General features: G+C 35.8%; 1 protein-coding gene across 3 annotated transcripts in view; it reads left to right on the top strand.

The window, feature by feature from the left end:
- The window catches only part of LOC150100541 (PSME3-interacting protein-like), a 148,124-nt gene that overhangs the window by 59,063 nt on the left and 64,620 nt on the right, over positions 1–24,441 (top strand). For 2 of the 3 annotated variants that reach the window (XM_090401410.1, XM_090401409.1), the window contains exons 5-6: positions 10,488–10,610; positions 21,070–21,199. In XM_090401410.1, coding sequence (XP_090257536.1) covers positions 10,488–10,610; positions 21,070–21,199 — 253 coding nt within the window. The remainder of the gene's footprint in view (positions 1–10,487; positions 10,611–21,069; positions 21,200–24,441) is intronic. The other variant, XM_090401411.1, reaches the window with a different exon arrangement.

The raw sequence follows: 24,441 nt of genomic DNA, 5'->3' as shown, positions 1-24,441 counted from the left end.
TTTAAGTAGTTTCTCTGTTTTGTTTTTTGTTCTGTTAGTTGGGTTGTAGTTAACTAATTTGTATGTGTTATTGTCAGAGACCAGCAGATTCATTTTTTCTATATAAGTGGTACGGTTTAAAATGACAGTGGCATTTCCTTTATCGGCTCTGGTTATTACTATGTTCAAATTTGTTTTAAGTGATTTTATCGTTGTTAATTCTTGTTTAGTTATGTTGCTTGTTATTGTTTTGTTATAGTTTAAAATGTTCGCAGTTTCTATACGTATTTTGTCTGCTATGTTATTAGGTATGAATCTTAGGCCTCTTTCCATATTACAAATAACTTCAAGTTTGTCTATCGTTTTCGGTGCTGTAGCAAAATTTAAACCTTTGTTAAGTATAGAGATTTCGTCTTTGTTTAGAGCGTGGTTAGATAGGTTAATTATGTTATTGATACCTGTGGGTGATTGGTGGCTCCTGTTGTTTCTTGCTTCTGGTTGGTTGTTGTTGTTCACTGTGGCAAACTTTGAATATGGCGGCTGGTTTTGTCGTTCTTTTAGTCTTTGAAATTTGGAAATTAGGTTTTCTTTCTTCGTTTGTTGGATGTGGTTTGCTGTGTTTTCTGTAATCCTTTCTAGGATTATCCAGATATCTGCGTTTAAGTAGCTAGACAGCTCTGTTTTTTCTTTTAGTAGCTGGTTTTGTAGGTTCTTTCTGGTAGCTTGGATCTGCTCTCTCAGTAGTGCTTTCTCCATGCGGTGGTATATTTTTTGTGCCTTTTGTTGAAGTGAATTTTCGTTGGGATAATAAAAAAAAGTATTTTTAACACGGTTGTAAATTCCATAAAATTTTTAAAATGAATGCTGATCACTGTGTAACCCTAAAAGAAAGGAAAACTATGGACTGGCTGCAAAAAAGAGTTAGAAAAATATTAGAATTATGGAATTGAAATTACAAAGATAGTTTTGTTAAAGGATAGATTGAGATAAATATGTAGACTGCAGATGCTGGTAGACTAAAGAAAGAAGGTGCTATGATAGAGGTGTATAAACTTTTGAGAAAGCATTATAGGATATTGTTTAATAAAATTTTTCATTATCTGTAGAAGTTTGTGTGCAGTTAAGAAAAGGGTAAGAGTTAGATTTTTCTCTCATAGAACAACCATGAGTGATTGGAACAGTTTTCCTGTTGAAGTAGTGACTGCCTCTAGAGTGAATTAGTTTAAGGGAAGGTATGACTGCTGATGTGGGTGACGTATGGTTTCTCTTGATGAGTAGTTGACTCTCTGCATTTGGGAACTAATCATAGATTAACTGGTAAGATGAAGAATTGAGAACTTCTTATTACATTTATGACGTAGAACTATTTTTTTCAAGAAAAGTCATTGTTGCGCAATCTGATTTTTGGTAATATTAGAACTATGATCCTAATAGGAATATTGGTAAACTAGATTGTAATTTGGTATTTTCTAAAAGTACTTTGGTAAATAAAAAACATTTTAATGCATGTCATAATTTTATTGGAGACTAATTTTATAAAATATAGTTCCTTGTTAAAATAATCTGCTTGGACTTTATGGAGTCTCGGGGCTATGTAGCTATGTGCTTATGTTAGGAAGGGACTGCTTGCATTAATTTAACATGCTCATGCTAGGTTGTCTCTCGTAAAAATTGTGTGTCAACCAGGAACTAGCTTGATCTTATAACATGTCCCTTCAGAATCTAGCAGGCACAATTTTTGTAAATTGGTAAATATAAATGGCATGCAGTTTCAATTCAGTAATATTAATAAAAAAAAAAAATTGTATATCATCTTAATGGTATAAAAAATCTCAAATGTAATATTTTATTTCAAGTCATAAAAAGAAGGAAAACTTCTACTTTGTTTTGCTGCCATCTGCAGAATCGCGACTGTGGGGAAACAATGTTTTTCATTGTGCCAAATTCCAGTTATCTCTAATTACATTAAATACTGTAATTACAGTAATTGTCACTAAGTATTGGCTCTATATGCTGTACAAGGGCGGTCTGAAAAGTTCTCGGCCTAACAATGAAAAAACGAATTTATAATTTCAAAATTATTTTTATTTTTCAACATAATCTCCCTTAAGACTAATACATTTATTCCAGTGATGCTCCAGTACCATTATCCTGTCCCTGTAGTGGTTCTCAGTGAGATCTGCAAAATATCTCTCTACAGCTGCAATTACCTCTTGATTCGAAGAAAAACACTGACTAGCAAGGAAGGGTTTTAATTTTGAGAAGAGATAGAAGTCAGAGGGAGCCAAATCTGGGGAATGGGGGTGGATGTTCCAACAATTCACAGTGCAGATCCCTTAATTTTCCCATTGCCAAACCACCTTTGTGGGCAGATGCATTGTCCTGATGAAAGATCATTTTTGCTTCTATAAACTGGGTCTTTTTATCGTGAATTTTTTCGTCTAGTCTGGTTAAAAGATTGGAATAATATTCCCCAGTTATTGTTTTACCATTTTCAAGATGATTAATAAACAAAATGAATTTACCATCCAAAAACACAGATGCCTTGACCTTTCCTGCTGACTGATGGAACTGACTTTGTTTTCTTTGTTGCTGAACAACTGGCTTCTGTCCACTGTTTTGACTGCTGTTTGGATTCTGGTGTGTAATGGTGAATCCAAGTCTCATCCATAGTAATAAATCAACGCACAAAATCAGTTTTATTCTTGTTAAAACGCTCCAAGCTATTCAGAGATTTCCATGCGAGTGCATTTTTGATCTGCTGTGAGCAAGCGCAGCGCCTATCTTGCGCAAAGCTTTTTCATATGAAATTCTTCATGTAAAATATATCCTACTCGTTCTTTTGAAATGCCTATAGTCTCAGAAATTTCATGTACTTGGACTCGCCGGTCATCCAATATCATATCATGCACTTGATCAATGATTTCTGGTGTTGTTACACTTTTTGGATGTCCTTCACGTGGATCATCTTCAATGCTGGTACGGCCACATTTAAACTCGGCAGCCCATTTCTTAATTTCAAAAATGAAGGAGAAGTGTGCCCATAAACTTTTATGAACTTTGAATAAATTTCTTTTGGCATTAAACCTTCTTTTACAAAAAATTTTATAACTGTACGATGCTCAATTTTATTCATTTCAAGGGATACAGACAGACAACACTTTTACTTCAGACAGCTGTATAAAACAAACTACTTGATAGAATGACTTGTAATTTCACATGGATGCTTATGACAGATGTATCAACTTATAAGAAAAAAAATCTCGTGCCGATAGTGTTGCCATCTGTGGTCGAGGCCGAGAACTTTTCAGACCACTCTTGTATTTAATGCTACAATAAATTGTTTTGCTCAATATGGTGGCATGGATAGGAGGTGGCCAATAGATGTTAGGGGGTGGTGTATGGTGGAGTGGAATCAAGGTGAATAAGGGTGACTAGTGGAGTGCTCCAGGGCTCTGTACTAAGACCATTACTCTTTAATTTGTACATTACTGATATAGCAGAAGATTTGAAGGGATATATTCAGTTGTTTGCTGATCTTGCAAAACTGGAGAGGGCAATAGTTGACAAAGGTGATGTAGCTGTCTTACAGGGGTATTGAAGGCATTGACAAGTAAAGATTGTGAGGTTATTATATCCCTCTTCATATGGCTATAATTCGGCCTCATGTTAATTACTGTGCACAGATTTGGTCACCTGAATTTCTTAGAGATTGGAGATGATGGAGAGAATTCAGAGACGAGTGACCAAGCTGTTGTCAGGTGTGGAATGTTTCCTATGAGGTTAGATTGAACAGTGTGGGTCATTTTTCAGTACTTGAGGAGTAGGGGGGGTTAAACAAGGGGTCATGCATGTAAGTTATCTGATAGAATATCTGATAGTTGTCTGATAGAAAGTATGATTAGTAAGGATTCTCTAGGTTCTTTACTTGGAGAGTGAATGGATCTCAAAAGATGGTTGTGAGCACCCCAGCAGTGAATAAGTTTAAGGAGATGCATAAGTTTCAAGTGTTCATAATTTATTGTAATGCAAATGTTAAATAAAAGTTTTATAATAATTTTTTTTTGAATGAATGAGATATTATTATGACTTCTCTTAAATTTCCTTTGCCTGAGAGGAGGTAGCCAGTATTATTAAAATTTTAAAAGGTGTACACTGGTAATGAAAGTTTTGGAAACTCTGCTATACAGATGATAAAGTATAGTGATATTATTATATATTATGCAAGAGATGGACTTTCAATAATGAAGAAAGTATTAAATGTAATTAAGAAATTGATTACAGCACTAATAGAAGTTTATAAATGCATATTGATAATTATGTTAAATTGACAAAGAAAAAGTAGCGAGGGGAAATTGGCAAGTTAAGCCAAAGAAACTCTTCTGTTATATGCAAGCTAAAGGAAGAATAATTATCAAACGATGATGTTGATGGATGGATAGCAGGTTTGACCATGAGTATGATACTAGTGTATATAATGTTGTGCACTACCTAGAAGGGAGGAAAATGATAGATTAGAGATGAAGTAATCAAGGATGTATCAAATGTTGAATGGGACAAGATATTAATAAGACTGTGGAAAGATGACCATACCACCATGCATTTTTGAGAATATATGCAAAAGCATTTGCTATTCCCTTGATCTAGTTATTGAATCAAAATTGTGGGAAAGGTACCCTAAGAGTAAAAAGAAAGGTTAGCATGTCCGCTCTCTAGCCAAGAGGCTGCACGTTTGAATCCTGCCTTTGCCTTGGATATTTGTTTTTGTCCTATGGACTGTGTGGAAAGGGAATCTGCAACCCTACCACTTATTCTAGCAGGAGACTTCACTCCCAAAAACCTGATGAGGTACGGGAGTGACCATATGGTATCTGCAGATGTTAAATGTGTGTGTGTGGGGGGGGGATATATAGCATTGATTTGATAGACATAGTATTATCTGTGATGGTCAGGTTGCATTTTATGAAAAAATAATGAACATGTTGGAACATGCGATTATTTGTTAACAAAGGCATTTGATAGATTGTCATATAACAAGTTGGTGCCATACAAACTGGGGAGGATAAGAGTAGATAATAGATTGGATAAGTGAATTGGAGACGGGCTCTCTGAATGATGCCAGTAAGTTTGTGTATGGTGGGACAGTCTCTCCCAAAAAAGAAAAACAACTAGTGGTGTGCCACAGGGCTCTGCTCTTAGATCCCTACTATTTAGCTAATTTTTTTATGTGAATCTGACCCACAAAATGTCTGAACCTGAACACCATGATGGCTAGACTTAGGATTAAATACCCTGGAAATTCTATCTCTCGTTTCCAAACATGGAACTTTTTTCACTTCAGGCCTCCAATAGGTAGGGTAGTGGTCTCACACCAGGTGATAAAATTCTTCTTCCACTTAAAGACATTTGTAAACATCAAAGCACCTAATGGGATTCAAGCCTGTAACCATTTGGTTGGTGAACAGAGATGCTCTGCTTGTCCAGCAGGCTGAGAAAGAATTCTCCAGGTGAAAAGCAAATTGGGATTATCTTGGCATTATAAAGGTTTTTACATTACAATGATATTTTGAAAGATGGGAATCTTAAATTGTTTCCTTATGATGCAAGGTTGGGAGAGTTATACTTCTTCTTCTGCAGCTTTTCCCACTTAAGTAGGGCCGCTGTTTATGGTGAGTCTCCTCCACAACTTCCTGTTTTGGGCTATAGCCACATCCAAGTCCTTCATCCTCAAGTCCTCCTCCACCATCTCCCTCCATCTTTTCTTTGGCCTTATGCGCTTCCTCCTCCCCTGCATATCCATCTGCATGATCTTTCTTCCCACATACTCTTCCTCCCTCCTCATCACATGACTAAACCATCTCAACCTTGCCTCCTGTATCTTTGCTCCCAAGTTCATAACTTTCACCATTCCCCTTACATAGTCATTTCTCAGATGATCCTTTCTGTTCACACTGCACATCCACCTAAGCATTCTCATCACTGCTACCTCCATCCTGCTGATGTTATTTTTTCTCAGGGCCACAGTTTCCATAGCATACGTCATAGCTGGTCTCACTACTGTCCTGTAAATTTTGCCTTTTAGATTGATCGGCACCCTCTTATCGCATAGCACTCCAACCATCTCTCTCTCTCTCTCTCCAGTTCCTCCATCCTGCTTGTATCCTGCATCCCACTTCCTTCTCTGCCTCACCATCCTCTTTCATTGTTGAACCTAAGTATCTAAAGTCACTGACCTTCCTGATGACATTTCCTTCCAGCTCCAGATCTGTCTCCTGACTGCCATCCACTTTGCAACACACATACTGTGTCTTACTTCTGCTCAGTCTCATCTCTCTCTTCTAGTACTTTCCTCCAACTTTTCAGTTTAGCTTCCACTTCTTCTCTTGATTCTGCACACAGCACGATGTCATCTGCATACAACATAGTCCAAGGCTCGTCTTCTCTCACCTTCTCCGTCACCACTTCCATCACAATATTAAACAGGAACGGACTTAATGCTGACCCTTGATACAAGCCAACTGTTACTGGAAAACTTTCTGTCTCTCCCAGGCAGGTTTGAACTTTTGTCTTCACATTTCTGTACATCTCCTGCACCAACCTGACATATTTCTCAGGTACCTTCTGCTCCCTCAGACACCTTCAGACTTCTTGCCTTGGCACTCTATCATGTGCTTTCTCCAGATCAATAAATACCAGATGTAGCTCCCTTTGCTTCTCTCGAAACTTTTCCATCGTCTGTCATAACCTAAAGATAGCACTGTCATCAATCGACCAGGCATGAAGCCAAATTGCTCCTTTGCAATCTTCACCTCCTTCCTCAGTCTTCCATCAAGAACCCTCTGTAGGATTTTCATTGTGTGGGACATCAACTTTATTCCTCTGTAATTCTTAGTCTTGTGCCCACTGATTTTCCATTCTTCATCCTCTTTATGGTTTCCTTCACTTCCACTCTATTAATGTTCTGCACCATCCCCCTCATAAGGCTCCCCATCTTCTCTGTGAGTCCTTGCATTTTCTTCATTCAAAAACCCTTCAAAGTATATTCTCCATCTGTTTCTTATATCCACATCCCTCATTAATACCCTTCCTCCAGAGTCTTTGATCTGCCTCACATGTATGATGTCCTTTGATGCCTTATTTCTACATTTTGCCAATTGATAAATCTTTCTCTGTCCCTTTGTTTCTAATTGATCATAAAGGTCTTGATATGCCATGGCCTTTGCCTGTGCAACGACTCTCTTGGCTTCTTGCTTTTTCTCTCTGTCCTCTTCCACTCTTGACTCGTCCCATGAGATGCTAATGTTGACTCCTTTCTCAAAGATTTAAGTAGACTTTTAGCATTTCTGATTGATTGCAATTTTGATGTTAATAAACTGTTTCAGAAAAAATTGCAGTTGATTGCCAGCAAGAACTGGGGATAGCAGTTGATAGTCGCCTGACACTCAGAGGACACAATGCAAAAATTACAAAATCTACACAGCAGTGCAGTTCAGTGCTGCTATGATGATGAGCACAATGACAACCAGGATAAGAATATGGGTGTTTGTCTATAAAGCATTGATCAGACCACACATGATTATTATGTTCATGTTTGGTTATCTAGTTTCCATTGTGATGTGCAAATTATGCAAAGGAGTCAGAGAAAAGTAATCAAGGCAATATCAGGAGTCTTGAATGTCACTTATAAGGGGAGGTTGCATCCCTGGAAGTTGTGTAAATTATGGTGTAGAAGGATAGAGGAGAAGATATTTTACATAGAGAGTGGTGGGAAAGTGGAATGCATTGTGAATGCCAGGAGTGTGAAAGAATTAAAGTAATACATTGCTTGCTTAATGAATCTCTTGCAGTGAATGCCACTCCAAAGATTTGTTGTAATAAATTTTTACAGTGAATTATACAGTTAATCATATTTTTGTGTTAATTGCAAATTCCAACTTTCTAGACAGTATTCACACAAACAATTCATTTTTTCCAAGCAATTAATTGCATTTCACATGAACTTTACAGAATTAAACTTTTGAGCTGAGTAAACAAAATGTACCCAAAAGCTATAAATATAATACTAAACGTTAGCAGAGCTAATCTCAGGTGGTATGGTGACTTAAACAGAATGGGCGAGGAAAGATTAGCAAAACAAGTGTTCTCTGCCAGGTTGGCAGAAAAAAGACCCTAGAGAAAGACCAAGATATAGGTGAATTGATATGGTAAAAAGTGCCTTAGAAGATAGAAATATAAGATCTGATAATGTTGGAGTCTTGATAGGTCACAGACTGGTTTTGAGGAAAATTGTAGATAGGAAGTTAGTACTACATGAAAAATTTACATCATTATTATCATATCCAGTATACCCCTTGAGGGTACATGGCATGAATTTGATGATGATGAAGACTATAAGTTAGAATTTTTGAATATAAGGTTTGTCTTTGGAAAGTTTCGGTATTGAGACCACATTATAACATAAATAAGGAGCTTAATAAAAATAAGCAATTAAAACCTGACAAGTTTCGTACATCGTAATCAGGGGTGGTGGTACATAAATTTTACACAACAAAAATCTATTAACAATTAATTACACATATTAGATGTTTTTGATAACTTCACAACTGTTAAATATAATTGTTAGTTGTTGCTATTACTGTATACATGTAATTGATTGTTAATTGGCTTTTGTTGTGTAAAACTTATCTACCACCTCCCTTGATGATGTCATATGAAACTTGTCTGGTTTTGATTGTTTATTTATATCATCATCAAATTCCTGCCATGTACCCTCAAGGGGTGTACAGGATATGATAGTACTACATGAAAAAAATTACATCATTACTAACTTCCTATCTACAATTTTCCTTCAAATCAGTCTGTTACTTGGCAAGACTCCAACATTATCAGATCTTATATTTCTATCGTCTAAGGCACTTTGTACCGTATCAATCAACCTATATCTTGGTCATCCTCTGGGTTGTTTTGCCACCAACCTGGCAGAGAACACTTGTTTTGCCAATCTCTCCTTGCCCATTCTGTCTAAGTGACCATACCACCTGAGATTATCTCTGCTAATGCATTCCTGGATGCTGACAATGCAAGTTCCTTTTAATATCCTCGTTTTTAATATGATGTTTCCATTGATGCCATCTGTTCTTATCTGTGCTTATATCTGCATCTGTGCATATTTATATTATATTTATATTATAATGTTGTCTCAATACTGAAAACTTCCTGCAGAACTGCTGAACCACAGAAACTTATATTTATATAAGGTTTGTCTTGTCCCTTTTTTTTTTTTATATATGCAAAGTTTAATAGGATATTACCAACCTCCAAGGTCAATAAGTGTACTAATAAAGTTTAATAGCTAAAATTTATTTTGAAGGCTATATTATGAAGAACTTCCTGAATATCTTTGAAAGGAAAGAAAGATATTTGTTTAGAGAGCCATCTAATTTATTTCTGACTTTTATTATTTTTATTTTTTAATACTGAACTTGTAATTAGGCCAAATTAAGTATAAAAATGAAACATAATACGGAAGGTGAAGATCCAAAAGTGTGTGTGTGTGTTAGGGGTGACGATATGAATTAGAAACATGAACAATAAAATAAGAATATGATCAAATTAAACATTAAGATTATGGAATAAATGTAAATATGAAAATGTATAAAAAGTCTAGCAACAAAAATACTTACAGTATGCATAACATTCTAATGGAAGAATGTACAGTGTGTTCCCAATTTTTTGTGAGTGAATTTCACATTACAGAGAAAAAAACAGTGTACAAAAATTCGTAACATTGGACTTTTTTTTTTTATTTGGTATAATGTGCTATAACTATTTGAGTTTCTATGGATAAAAGGCAAGATGTTTTCTTGGATACAGGCTTGTTCCAAAACATTCTGAACACTGTTTCTGCATTGCTTTCTAGTCAGCTGGAGCTTTTCTTTTTTGCAGAGGTACTCGATATCCCTCCCATTACTAAATCACATTTATACATGTAGATGAAACCTGCTCCATCCAGAAATAAGGAGTAGGAGTAATAGACAGAAAAAAAGAAACTGTTTGATGAGAAAAATCATAACTTATATTTATGACATCTGTGACAAAACTATTACTGTGACTTTGTAAGTTTCTGCATGCTGTTTAATTTTTAACAAATTTTTCAGACTGCATGGATTTGTTCACTTTGTGTATGCATGATATGTCACATAATTAATTTCATGATGCATTTTTTAATTACAGAACCTGTGTTAAAAAGTGTCTGTAAACTTATGAAAGTTTCTTAGTCAGTGCTAAGTAGAGAAGTGTATTTCCTGCAATAATATTTCACTGTCATTATTCTGTTTTACATTGCACATATATTTTGCCAGTTTTCTTTGTTCTGTAATAAATTCTTCATTGCAGATATTTAATTAACTTTTTTTTAAAGTTTATCTGACAGTGAAATAACTTAATTTTGTAACATTGCTGCTTTCCAAGAACACCATTAATTTAGAGGATTTTTTTGTATCATCTAGAGAACTTAATCAAAGGATTAGATGATGATGAAGTTGCTTTCCTCGAATTAGTAGACAAAACAAAAATGGAAATGGAATCACAGCGTTGGAAAGAGGAATGTCATGAAATTCAGGAATATAGAATATCCTTGGGGCATATTTCTGAGAGAGAGATTGGATGAATTAATGAAGTATTTCTGAATTTGCATTTACATATTGTGAATCTGAGGTTGTTTGATCTTGTGTATTAATAAAATAAAAGAACTATTCCCTGTAGTAGAATTTTAAAATGTCAGTTATAGACCATTTGCTTTACTGACTTTTTTTTTTAATTTCAGAAATTGAGAAAATTATCATTTAAATCACAAAATCTTTATGAAATTTTGATTTGAATGCAGATGATCAATGAGAGAAATACTCACCTCATGAAAAAAAGGAGCATTCTGTATATTCAGTTGGTTTTTTCTTTCCTCCCTGAAACTTCTTTTAACTTATTAGTCAGGCCTTTATTATAGTAAATATCATAGAAAAACTTGCCTATGATAAAGTGAGTTGACTGTAATAAGCTATGGTGGCTCACTTTGACTCACTATAACAGTTCTTTAAGGGTTACACGGTGATCAGCATTCATTTTAAAAATTTTATGGAATTTACAACCGTGTTAAAAAAATTTTTTTTATTATCCTGATGTTTCGATCTTCACATCAAGATCATCATCTGGAGCATACATAAATATACAGGACAAGCTGAGTTACATCATTATTGATGATAGCTGATGAACTACAGCCTAGGAGAATTGAAGTTGTATTGCAGGATAGTGAAAGGAGCTCATTTGAGGCTATTTGGTGTGAGATTGAGACTGGCAGAATAAAATATACAGTTGGGTGCTGCTATAGACCAGGTGATGGAATAGATGGTGGAGATAATATGCATAAACAAATAGATGAAATGAGTGGAAGGAGGGTAATTATTATGGGGGATTTTAATTATGGTTGATTGGAAGGAGGAGAGGACACATGTGAGGAAGGAAATGGATTTTATTCAATTATTAAGGGATAACTATCTAAGACAGCATGTAATTGAAAATACTAGGGGTGTGAGAGTGCTTGACCTGGTAATAGCATCTCACAATTTGATTGTAATGAATATGACCATGTTGCCACCTATTGGTGAGAGTGATCATAAGGTCTTGACCTGGGAGGTGGCTAAAGGTGTGGAATTTTTGATTAAGACAGGGTATATGTGGAATTATCATGCTGGCAAGTATGACAAGCTTAGGAGATTGCTTGGATCAGTGCCATGGCATGTACAACTGCAAGGGCTCGATGTTGATAGAGCATGGGAAGTGGTCAAGCAGCATTTACAGGAGGTTATGGCTGATTGTATACCTAGGGTCCGAATAGTAAAACAAGTAGGGGTTAAATGGATGAATAACACCATTAAGCTTGAGCTGCAAAAAAAGAAACAACTGTGGAGGGAATTTAAAGAAAGGGGTGACCTGCAGGCACAAATGGTATAAAGTGCAGGCCAGAAGTGTGACGAGTGTGGTAAAAACAGCAAAAGCCGATCATGAAAGGAAACTAGCTATGCAAGCAAAAGAGAATCCCAAACAGTTCTTTCAGTATGCTGCAAAGCAAGAAAAAAACTGTACATGGCAAAATGATTTTAAGGAGTGAAGATGGTAAGGAGGTCACTGAACCAGTCAATATAGTGGAGTTACTGAGCGCACACTTTGCAAAAGTATATCATCCAGGTGGTGACATTGAAAAAATGAAGGAGCCATTAGTTTATATGGGAATTGTGATGAATGAAGTGGAGGTGAATAGTCTGTTACAGAACCTTAATGTGAATATATCTGTGGGATTGGATGGTATACCGGCACGGGTCTTGCGTGAAGCGGCTAAGGAATTATCAGTGCCCTTGACCATATTGTTTAATCTGAGTCTTGGGGTCTGGTTTAGTCCCGAAGGCATGGAAAGAGGGGAAAATGATTTCACTGCATAAAGGAGGATCCAAGACTATGGTTGCAAATTACCAACCGATCAGCATATCAGGAGTTGTTGTCAAGGTCTTGGAGAAAGTAGTCAAGAGAAAAATACAGGAATGGATTGATGAAAATGAGATGCTGTACAGGGGACAGCATGGCTTTGTAAAGTGTGGATCATGCCTGAGTAACTTGCTCAAGTTTTATAACAAGGTGACGGCTGAACTGGATAAGGGAAATGGGTTTACAGTGATACTGCTGGACCTGGCAAAGGCGTTTGATAGGATACCACATGGAATTCTAATCCGTAAACTACAACATATGGGAATGGATATAGGGTTGGTGAGATGGATAGGTGGGTGGTTGATGGAGAGATATCAAAGAGTGGTTTATTCAGAAGTGGAGTCCAAAAGACGGCCTGTGACTAGTAGGGGTGCCGCAGGGTTCTATTCTTGGACCACTGCTGTTTAATCTGTTCATTAACGATATAGGGAAGGATCTAAGTGGAACAGTTCGTTTGTTCGCTGATGATGCAAAGTTGGGGAGGGCGATAGTGAATGCAGAAGATGTCAAAAGTCTTGCAGGATGACTTAGATAGATTGGAGTTCTGGGCTAAGGAGAATGGATGTCAATTTAATGTGACAAAATGTAAGGTTATGCATTTTGAGGTGAAAAGATTAGCAGCAGTATACCACATGGGTGGAACTGTACTCCAAGAGATTGATGAGGCCAGGGACATGGGAGTGTTGGTGGAGATGAAGTTTAGGGGGCACATTACGAAAGTAGCTAAATCAGCTCATCAACTCACTTGGTTGTTGAAAAATACCTTAATGAGCAGAGACGAGCAAGTTATTGTACCTCTGTACTGAGCCTTGATAAGACCTCATCTTGACTACTGTGTCCAGATTTGGTCACCTCGGTTCCTTCTTGATGGGGAGGAGGTGGAGAGGATCCAGAGGCGAGTGACTAAGATGATAGCAGGTCTATGGAATGAACCATATGAGAACAGGTTGAAGATTTGTGGGTTGCAGAAACTGGTTGATAGGCAGAAAAGGGGAGATATGATTGAGACATTCAAATTGCTAAAAGGATTTTATAAGATTAATTCAGAGGATATTTTTGAGATCAGGACTGGTGGTGGTGGGATAGCTAGGGGACACCTATGGAAGCTGGGCAAGAGTGTGGTTAGCAGGGGTGTTAGAGCTGGGTTCTTTACTTTTAGAGTGGTAAATGAGTGGAATAAGCCTCCCAGAGTCTGTTGTGGGTGCTATGACAGTGAGCGAGTTCAAGGCAAGGTATGATAGGTACTGTGAGAATGCCTTATAGTTGTGTGGACATGATGTTTAGGGCCTCCCTCGATGAGTCTAAGGACTCCCTGGAGTAGCCCGAAAATAATAATAATAATCATTAACTGTAAGCTAGATAAACAATGATTTGATCACATGTTATTCTACTGGTGTGACCTCTGGTGGAAAAAAAATAAAATAAAATAAAAAATAAATTTTTACATCAAGCTAAACTATATTTTTACAATGACAGGAATAAACATTCTTTTAGATGGTTTTCTTTCAGAAACAATTGGTGTCCTATTTTTAGTATTACAATTGTTATATTTGATTTACAACACTGGATTTTCTAAACAGGACTAGAAAATCCAGTATTGTAAATCAAAAATAAGAATTGTAATACTAAAAATAGGACACCAATTGTTTCTGAAAGAAAACCATCTAAAAGAATGTTTATTCCTGTCATTGTAAAAATATAATTTAGCTTGATGTAAAAATTATTTTTTATTTTTTTTAAAATTTTTTTTTAAATTTTATTTTTCCACCAGAGGTCAAGCCAATAGAATAACATGTGATCATATCATTGTTTCGCTAGCTTTCAGTTAATGATGTAACTCAGTTTGTCCTGTATATTTATGTACTCTCGAGATGATGATCTTGATGTGAAGATTGAAACGTCGGGATAATAAAAAAAGTTTTTTTAACACAGTTGTAAATTCCATAAAATTTTCAAAATTTCTATCAACAGGATGCTGTCTGAAAAGAAATTCACTGCGGTAAATCCATTGAATTTACCCTCCACATAGTCTTTAAAGGAATAGAGAACTGACCTGTGGTAAATTTTCCTGTGGTTCATAAGTTCACTCTAAGGAGAGTCAACTGCATGTCATAAAATGTTTCTGTATGCTGAACCTATGTACTGAAGAGTTAGTTCATTGAAAACAAAGTTCTAAAAAAGTTGAAAAAAAATTTTTTTTTTTTCAGCTTCAAATCTCATACATGAAATTTGAACCTCTATAAGAGCTTTTAAACTGAACACAAGTTAGTGTATCTCATAAAGAGGTGGTAGAGTTGGTTTTTTCCTCCCTGAAACCTGTGTTTTTCACCTCCCAACACAGTAAATTTTCGTGTAGAAAGTTTTTTACCGTGGGTATAATATATGTTAAAGATCCAAGCTATTTTAAACCTGGTTTTACTCCATTTCCCAAGTAAGGAAACAGACAAATAAGTCAAGTTTGGGCCTGCATGTAGTGAGTCTAACTGACCCACAAGATAGTGCAACTCGTAAAGGTGGAATAAGCTCTGATCACTATTCTTAATATTTACCCTTAATGCAAAGCCCATCTCCTTGAGGAGATGTATGATGCTCTGCATTAAACGCAAGGGGCCACTACCCAGACCGGTTTTGACCTTTATTTAGGTCTCATCAGTGGGAGCCAGGCTTAGAAATACCAAGGTTAAGTAATACAGAGCTTATAAGCATTTTACCAAAACGAGTTACCAAAAGGTGCTTTGACCTTATTAAATAAAAATCTCAAGCTTGGGTCCCACTGATGAGACCTCAATAATGATCGAAACCGGTCTGGGTAGTGGCCCCTTGCCTTTAATGCATAGCATCATACATCTCCTCAAGGAGATGGGCTTTGCATTAAGGGTAAATATTAAGAATAGTGATCAGAGCTTATTCCACCTTTACCATGAGTTGCCTAGACTTGTACTACCTTGTGGGTCAGTTAGACTCGCACTACGTGCAGGTGCAAACTTGACTTATTTGTCTGTTTGCTTACTTGGGAAATGGAGTAAAACCAGGTTTAAATTGGCTTGGTATCTTTAACACAGTAAATTTTCATATGTAAATGTAAACAAGTGTAAGTCTGCTTCGTTTGGATAAGAATAAATCATTTGTCTGCTCTGATGATACAGCATCAACAAAAAAATGTGATATTCTTCTCATGCAAATCTCTGAGGGATGCTTAAGGGTCAAAGCTGTATAACTGAAAGGAGACCTGCCTCCACATAGTCTTTAAAGGAATACAGAGAACTGACCAGGGCTTCTGACCTTCTCATGGTGCACCCTGTTAGTTTATCTACCTGGAAACTGAACAAACGAGGATGGGCTGGCAATTTGGGATTTAGCCGACCAAATTGTATGTTTATTGGCTTAAACCATAATGCAAAATAATTGTACAATATGACAGAATTTCTACTTGCCGCGGGTGTCGCCTGGTTAAACAAGGTCTCCATTGGTTTTGCCGGGGAACCAGGGCGAACAACAAAAATTCAGCTACAGAAACAAATCCTGAAACACATCCCAACTCAACATCACCAGAGTTCAACATCGGTACTATCAACATGAAGCCTGAATGGCAAAGAAATGGAACTATCAGAAGAATTGGGTAAGTACCAGATTGACATAATAAGGGTGACTGAAACAAAAAAGACAAAAACTGGTGAGATCTTTTTAAGAAATAAATACAAAATGTAATATTTACTTACTATCCTCTTCCGTTGGGTTGAGTCTTCCATGTTTCCACAACAACCTCCAGGAATCTCCGTTTCTTGTGTGGCTGTTGTTGGGGATCCAGAGTTGACCTTTATTGTTGTTATCCGTTTAGTTCTTGGTCTTACTTTTTTCTTTTTTTATTCTTACATACAGAGCAAGGTTGGGTAGTCTTTTGGATGGCATTCTTTTGACATGTCCATAGCACTGAAGTTGTCTTCTTTTGATCTTTTTGATTGAGTTTGTATATTTTAGGTCTTGTCTTACAGTTTCATTTGTTTTATTTTCTGTCCATTTTGTTTTATTTTTCTGAGACATTTCATCTCGAAAGCCTCCAGTTTTCGTATCACTGTCTTCTACAGTGTCCAAGTTTCTGAAGAATATAGCACAGTGGGTATTAAAATTGCATTATATAATTTTATTTTTAGAGGTTTGGAGATTTTATTTTTCCAGATTTTACCTAGCTTGGTAAAATTCCAGATTAATAGTGGTCATGGTATCTAGGTGTTCTGTTAGTTCCTTAATAGTTGAATTGTTTTATCTCTTCAATTGTTGATCCATTCAAGGAGAAGTTTAGTTTTCTTCGTTTTTCCAATTATCAAGATTTTTGTTTTGTCTGTACAGGTATCCCTTGCTTAACGGGGCAAAATTAATTGCTGCAATCCCTTGATATACGCGGCAAGAGTTTTGATTAACATGCCTTTAACCCTGCGGAGCTTGCAGCATGATCTGACAGATACATGCAAAATGTTTAATATAAATATTCTTACACAATTCAGTGTATAGCTTGGAGGTCGTGTGTAGCTGTGCTTTCATATGTTATGATTGATATTCGGCACTGTTTTTTGCTTCAGTTTGGTTTAACACATGTTATGTAAAAGTTTATGATATTTGACAGTAAATTGTATCTGAAAGATACCGCAACCTCCGATGTCAGCATAGTATGGTTTAGTTGTTTTTTTTATTCTTTGTTCAATAATTTCTAGATTGTAACTGAAAATAAATAAACCATCATGTATTACTGAAATAGAGAGCCAAAGGCTTATTTATCATACATCTCCTCTAGGAGATGTGCTTTACATTATGGAAAATACTAAGGAAAGTGATCTGGAGCTTGCTCCACCTTTATTATGAGTTGCCCATAAGGTTGCTTATGCTTGCATCTGCCGAAACTTTTAGTTTCTATATTCAGTTATGAAATAATGTTGGATTCATTATTAACTTAATTTGTATATCATCATGTATTATAATTGTGGTGTTTTTTCTTTGTTTCATTGCGCTTGTTTGCCGAGGTCTGGAGAGTCATTTTGCTTGTAATCGTAGAATTCATGCTGATAAGAAAAAAACTAAAACTGTTCAAACGACTCTTGAAAACTTCTTTTGATAAAAAAAAAAGTGCAGTAACTAATGTAGGTTCAAGCATTTATTAAACATTTACTTTGCATTCATTTTTTATCTTTCCTAAAAGAGTACCATATAAAAACTAATTATTAATACAGTAATCGATCATGGATGCATTGTAATTTTTACCATTGATTATTAGATTTGATTAACAAGATTTTGATATACGTGGTAGCATCGAGGAATTGATTAACCACATTAATCGAAGGATACCTATATTTATGGTCATGCTGTATTCTTTGGCCATATTGTTTAGTTTGGTTATTAGGTTCACCATTTTTTCTTTTGTGTCTGCTATCATCATAATATCATCTGTGTATTTTATGTTAAGGTTATAACCATATAACCATCCTTGGGCTACTCCTTTACTGATGTTTATGTAATATTTAGACAATAACAATCAGGGAAAAGGAGCAGCTATAGTATTCAACACTAAATACAAGGCTAATCTTCTTGAATGGCAGGCAATATCAAGAAGAGTGATGTGGGCAAATATCAGAATGAGGAGCTGGACAATGAGACTTATTTGTGCCTGTAGTCCCACACAAGGTTCTAAGGTTGAAGTGGAGGAATTTTTTTGAGGCTTTAGAGAAAGCAACTGACACAGAAAAGTTGGTTTTTGTTGGGGATAATGATTGTTAGACATACAGAAATATTTTGGGAAAATTTGGAGAAAAGAGCAAAGCTAATAATAAAAAAATGGGAAAATGGTGTTAATAATAACACCATTTTCCCATTTCATGTTCGAACATGAAAATGTGCACAAATTCACATGGAGAGAAGAGGCAAGGAATAAGAAAAGTCTCATTGATTTTGTTATTGTTGATAGTGATGTTTTCTCACTGATTCAGGACATTAGAGTGTGCAGAGGATTTGAAATTGGAAGTGATCACCATTTAGGCAGGATAAAATTGAATTTCATATTGAAAAGAAGAATGTGTAAGAAAGGTTTAATGCGAATAAAAGTTGAGCAGCTGTTGGATGTAAACTGTAGACTAAAATACACAAACGTCATTGAAGGAAAAAAACGGAAGAGTTTGAAAACAAGAACCAAACCTTGATTTAGTGGGAAATATTGAAGAAAACATTGATTGATTCACCCAGAAAGGCATGTGGTGGTGGGGTTGTCTATAAGAATAGAAAAATCAGAACTCAATGGTGGACTCGGAGGTAGTGAAGGAAAAGAAGAAAGCATATCGAAAGTTCCTGGCAAGTAAGTCAGCCTGTGCTCTTAGAGAAAACAGAGACAAATGTAATAAAGCTAAACACACTGTAAAACTATCTTAACTGAAGTCATGGAAAGACTTTGGTAAGAAAATAGAAAATAAATATCAGGAAGGGGGCAAAATATTCTGGTGGCTGTTGAAAAACCTCAGAAATGGAGGAAAGAGTGCTGTAAAAGGAATTAGAGATGACAAAGTTATGAAAACTGGAGAAAATATATCCTTGATGTATGGTCTAATTACTTTGAAAAATTGCTAAATGAAACAAGCAGTGAGAGCACAGTAGTAAAAAAAACACTCGACGGATAAGCAATCAGGAATACACACATATATATTCTTGAAGTAGAAAAAGCCATCAAAAGCCTGAAAGGTGGGAGTAGATGATATTCAACCAGAAATGCTAAGGTATGGAGGTATAAAATTCTTACAGTGGCTACACTGAATAGTTCAGAAGGCTTGGACAGAGGGACGAATTCCAAATGATCAGAGTAGAGCTCTCATAGTATCCATTTATAAAAATAGAAAGAAAACTGAATGTGAGAGTTACAGAGGTATTTCCCTACTGAGTGTTCTTGATAGGATTTATGCAAGTATACTTGAGAAACAGTTGAGAAGGATTCTGGAAGGGAAACTTGGTGAAGAACAAGATGGATTCAGGCCAAACAGAGGTTGTCACGATCAGATTTTCACTTTACAACAAATAGTTCAGAAATCGTGAGAATGTAACAGAGATCTGTATTTAAGTTTTGTAGACCTGCAAAAGGCATATGACAAAGTGCCAAGAGAAAAGCTATTCAAAAGCTACAGTTGTAGGGTGCCAATATGGCATTATTTCAAGCAATACTTAGTCATAGTCATTGTTTGAGTTGTAAGGCAGCAGTTAGAATTGAAAGAAGTACAGGAATTCATTTCTGAATTCCTGTACTTCAAACATCAAAAGATGTTTTGATGTTAAAAATGGTGTCAGACAAGCATGTACATTCTCCTCTGTTATTCATTATCTATACGGATCATGTTATGAAGGAAAGCGGTATTAAACCTGATATCAAAATCGGATGTGTTAATCTCAGATCTTTGCTTTTTGCCAATGATGTTATACTTCTAAATAAATCCAGTACAAGTGCAAGATTCCCTGACTAAATTGAATAATTGTTAATAAATTGTCTGAATATTAGCAATAACAAGACAATGAAAATAGGCAGAAACATATCAGCTGCATCATAAATGGAGAACCTATAGAACAAGTAAAACATTTCAGCTACTTAGGTAAGAGGTAAATATGGAAATAGACAACAGAATCAACAAAACTGGTATGATTGGAAGTAAACTGAATAAATTTATATGGAATAAGAGAAATTAATCAAAACACTAAATTAGCTGTATGCAAGATTGTGTTCAAACCAATTTTAACTTATAGATCTGAGAGAGTTGGGTTAGAAATAAAACACTTTACCAATGACTAGAAACCACAGATATGAGTGTTCTAAGAAAGATTAGGGCTGTGAACAGATTGCATCAATGGCAATATCATATTAAAACAAGGATGTTAGAAATGAACTTGGCATTGTTCCAGGAATGTTAGCAGAACTAATCTCAGGTGATATGGTCACTTAAACAGAATGGGAGAGGAATGATAAGCAAAACAAATGTTCTCTGCCAGATTGGCAGGAAAAAGACCAAGATATAGGTGGATAATGTAAAAAGTGCCTTAGAAGATAGAAATATAGGAGTCTTGACAAATAAGAGACTGATTTCGAGAAAAATTGTTGATAAGAAGTTAGTAATGTTGTGAGTTTTTTATGTAGTACTATCATAATATCCTGTACATCCCTTGATGTTGCATATCGGGAATTTGATGATGCAAATCTCTACACTGATATCATCATTCTTTGATCTCACCATTAATTGGAATATAATTTTTTCACCTATTGTCAAGTAAGAGTTCTTGTTAAAATTTATTTTCAAGTTTATATGATTTGTAATATTTTGTTGAAAAAATGAAATAGTACTAGTGAAGTTTTAGTAATCACTATTCAAGCTTTTGTCTTAGAGGAGTTATTGTTGTGGATGTATTAATATTTAATCATTCTAAGTGATTGAAATAGAATGTTTAACTAGTATGTGGTTTGTTTTTTGCTTTATATGTTAATTCTCTTAGGATTGATTTTTTTTTATAAGAAGGAAACTTTGTTCCTTAACTTTTCACACAAAGCTGTAGCTCATTTGTCTGAAACTGCTGCTGAAGCTAAACTTCAGGAATTAAAAAAGAAGCTGTTTAACCCACAAACTTCCAAAAAACCTCAGCAGGCTTGTCTGGCTGGTGTTCTGAAGAGAAAAAGGTATGTTTACCTGGACATTTGCATTTTTTGGTTTTGGACCTTAATATTTAATAAAAGAAACTTTGTCTTGTAAATTTGAGATATTGCATTATGTTATACATTATAAAAATGTAAAATGTCTACATATATAAAATATATTTAATAGAAGAGACTTTTATTTTTGGTTATCATATCTTTTAAATCAAGCTCAATAAAAGATTATTCCTCTTAATGAGTTGATGAAAGCTGATAGTTGATCTTTTTTGACATTAATACTTGTCACCTGAGATAAATTATAGTGCTCCTGTCCTACAAGTTAAATGACTTATTGCTAAACACTGATGACTTTGCTCATTGCCCAAGAAACTGTTTGTCTTCATATAAATAAGAAGAAAACCAAGGTTGTGAATAAATGAAAAATCAAATAATGAAATTAAGTTAAAAAATGAAACAATTGAAGATGTTGATACTTTTTCATTAAATAAATTATGGAAAACATCAGATAATACAGTTAAAGTGAAAATTAATATCTATAAATCTATTGTGCGAGCAGTACTTTCTATATTTAAAAATTTTCTGGCCAAATAAATTACTAACAATGAACATTTAAAGAAAACTTTCTCCAAGTCCGTAGATGAGATTTGCCTAAGAAGATGGAAATGGACTGGTCATGTTCTACGCATTGGGATAAACAGAATTTCACAAGTAGCATTAAGTTGGGCACCAGAAGGGGGATGCTCTAGAGGTAGCCCAAAATTAACTTGGAGAAAAACAAAATTAATAAGGCAGGATGGCCGAGCTTGGTAGAAGCAAGAGCAGCTGCAAGGGACAGGTGCAAATGGAAAACTAGCATTGCAGCCTTATGCATGGGAAACATTTATTGATGATGAGATAAATTATTTATCTGGATCTTATATATATCAATCTTATAGAGAAGTATTCAATTATTACCAGTCGATCACTCACTTGATTATTGGTTTACTAACTGTGTGCAAGTCTTTTATGGCAGCAACTTTGACCTCAGTATAGTGCAAATCCCCCCCCCCCCACCCAATGGAGCAACACACACACAACCACTCACATCCACACATTGTATGGCATTATAAGAAAGTTGTGGGATGATCTTTGCAATTTCTGTGCCTCATTTCCTTTGTAAAATTACTATTTCTGGCCACCTATGTTTTTGTATATTGATCCCATACACAATAGGTCGAGAGACCTGTAGTCACATCAGTGACGTATTGGGGTTGCAGATGAGGATGTAAGGTGGTTTTTGAAGAGTTGCAGGTTGTAGTTCTTTGGGAATACTTCTTGAGGAAGGCTTTTCCAGTGCAACAGAATAAAAGAGGATGAACAGAAGCAGGTTTGGTGTGTTGACAGTTGCACAGTAAAGTGGTGCTAGGCTGCTGCAGTTCTATTATTAACAGGTGTAACAGAATGGAGGATTGATGGTTGCTAATTCACTGGATCAGTGAATTGTAGAATAAATACAGTGTTGAAACACTACACTGTGAGATAGAGGTTGAAGTGAGTATAAGAGAGGGATCATCTGTGAGCCTAATTGCTCACCTCTGGATAGTGTCAAGGATTTTAAGGGAAGTTTTAAGTGCACCACTCCAAATGTGAGGTATTCTAAACATGGACAGATTTGGAATTTGTATATAATGAAGAATTGGTTGGGTGTAAAATATGCTTTGGAATGAAAGAGAAGACCAAGTTTCTTGGATGGTGGAGAGACTATTGATGTGATGTGTTTATGCCAAGAAAGACTGGAGGTAAATGATGAGTATGTAGATTTTTTGACCAAAAAATGAATGTGACAAATGATGACTGATGCTGGGTTTAATAGGTCGTGATAGTAGTTAAACTGATAGTTAAATCATTTGTCACTGGAAGTAAATGTTAGTCCAAGCAGAGATCTGATCTTGTTTGGTGATTTGTGTATTACTTAGGTAAGGGTAGGTGAGCTGGGATCTCTTTGTGTGAGAAAAGGTAAGACTGTGTTTTAGTGTGCAGAATGAATCACTGAAATAATTCTTATCATGGAAACATTTATTCTTCATTCCATCCTAAATTCCTATCCCTTATCTAAGCCCTTGTTTCTCCCACAGGTGTGCCAAGGCTTTACAAAAGAAGGCATAAATAGTGCAACTGGCTTGCATTCAATACTCCATCTTCTTATATTGTTTACACCAAATCTCAGAATAGCTACAAGAAAATTAGCAACACATCATAAACTGACTTTGGGAAACCTGGTCTCTAGTCAACAACAAAAAAAAAATTCTGTTGGCTGTAACTTTTGCCCAACATTATTCCTATCACTATTACACCCAAGTGGTACTATTGCATTATCATCCACAGAATGAGCAACCTCCTGGCTTCCTGCATTTCCATTGCTTGCATAGCTGATCATGGTAAATGTCTCTTAACCATTCCAAATGCTGAATGCCTCATTTGCCCTTTTGCCAGAAAGAGATCAGAAAAATTTTGCTTAAATTGGATACCAAAATGTCTCCTGGCCTGATGGCATTCCTCTGATTATTTTAAAGGTCTGTGCTTCAGAGTTGACTCCCACTCTATTCCTCCTGTTTACACTTTCTTATTCCACTGATATCCATCCTGCATTCTGGAAATTAATCCATAGACAGTCTCTTCCTCAGAAGGGTGAAAAACTATACCTTTTAAACTTACCATCCAATTTCTCCCATCTCAATTCTTTCTAAAGTAATGGAAAGAACCATCAACATCCAACTCCTTTGCTAATTAAAGGCTCTCATCTAATAAATAACTGACAGTATGGATTCTGTCACTGCCAATCAAAAGAGGATCTGCTAACCTATGTCACCCATCTCTAGACAAGATGGGAAAAGGTTGGTGAATCTGAAGTGGTTGTTCTTGATATTTCCAAGGATTTTGACTGAGGTCTGCACTGTTTACTTAATAGTCAGTAGTCTATTAAGTAAACTCCCAGCATTTGGCCTGCCAATTTCCTGCTTTTGCAATTGGATAGCCAGCTTTCTGACTGGATGTTTCCTTTGAGTGATAGTGGACAGCTCCTTACCTAACTACAATAATGCTGGGATCCCACAAAGCTGTTCTTTCACTCATTCTCTCTCTCTCTCTCTCTCTCTCTCACACACACACACACACACACAGGGTGATTAAGAACTCTTGGGCCAAACTTTAAGGGGTGATAGAACACACCTAAACAAGCACTTTTCATCATACAATGAATGGTCCGAACTCAAGCGGTGAAGCTCTAG

The sequence above is a fragment of the Typopeltis vanoorti genome, chromosome 12 (assembly GCF_054136105.1).
Source record: "Typopeltis vanoorti isolate ZY-2024b chromosome 12, IOZ_Tvanoo_1.0, whole genome shotgun sequence".
Lineage (NCBI taxonomy): Eukaryota > Metazoa > Arthropoda > Arachnida > Uropygi > Thelyphonidae > Typopeltis > Typopeltis vanoorti.
This window is presented reverse-complemented; position numbering and strand designations above follow the sequence as displayed.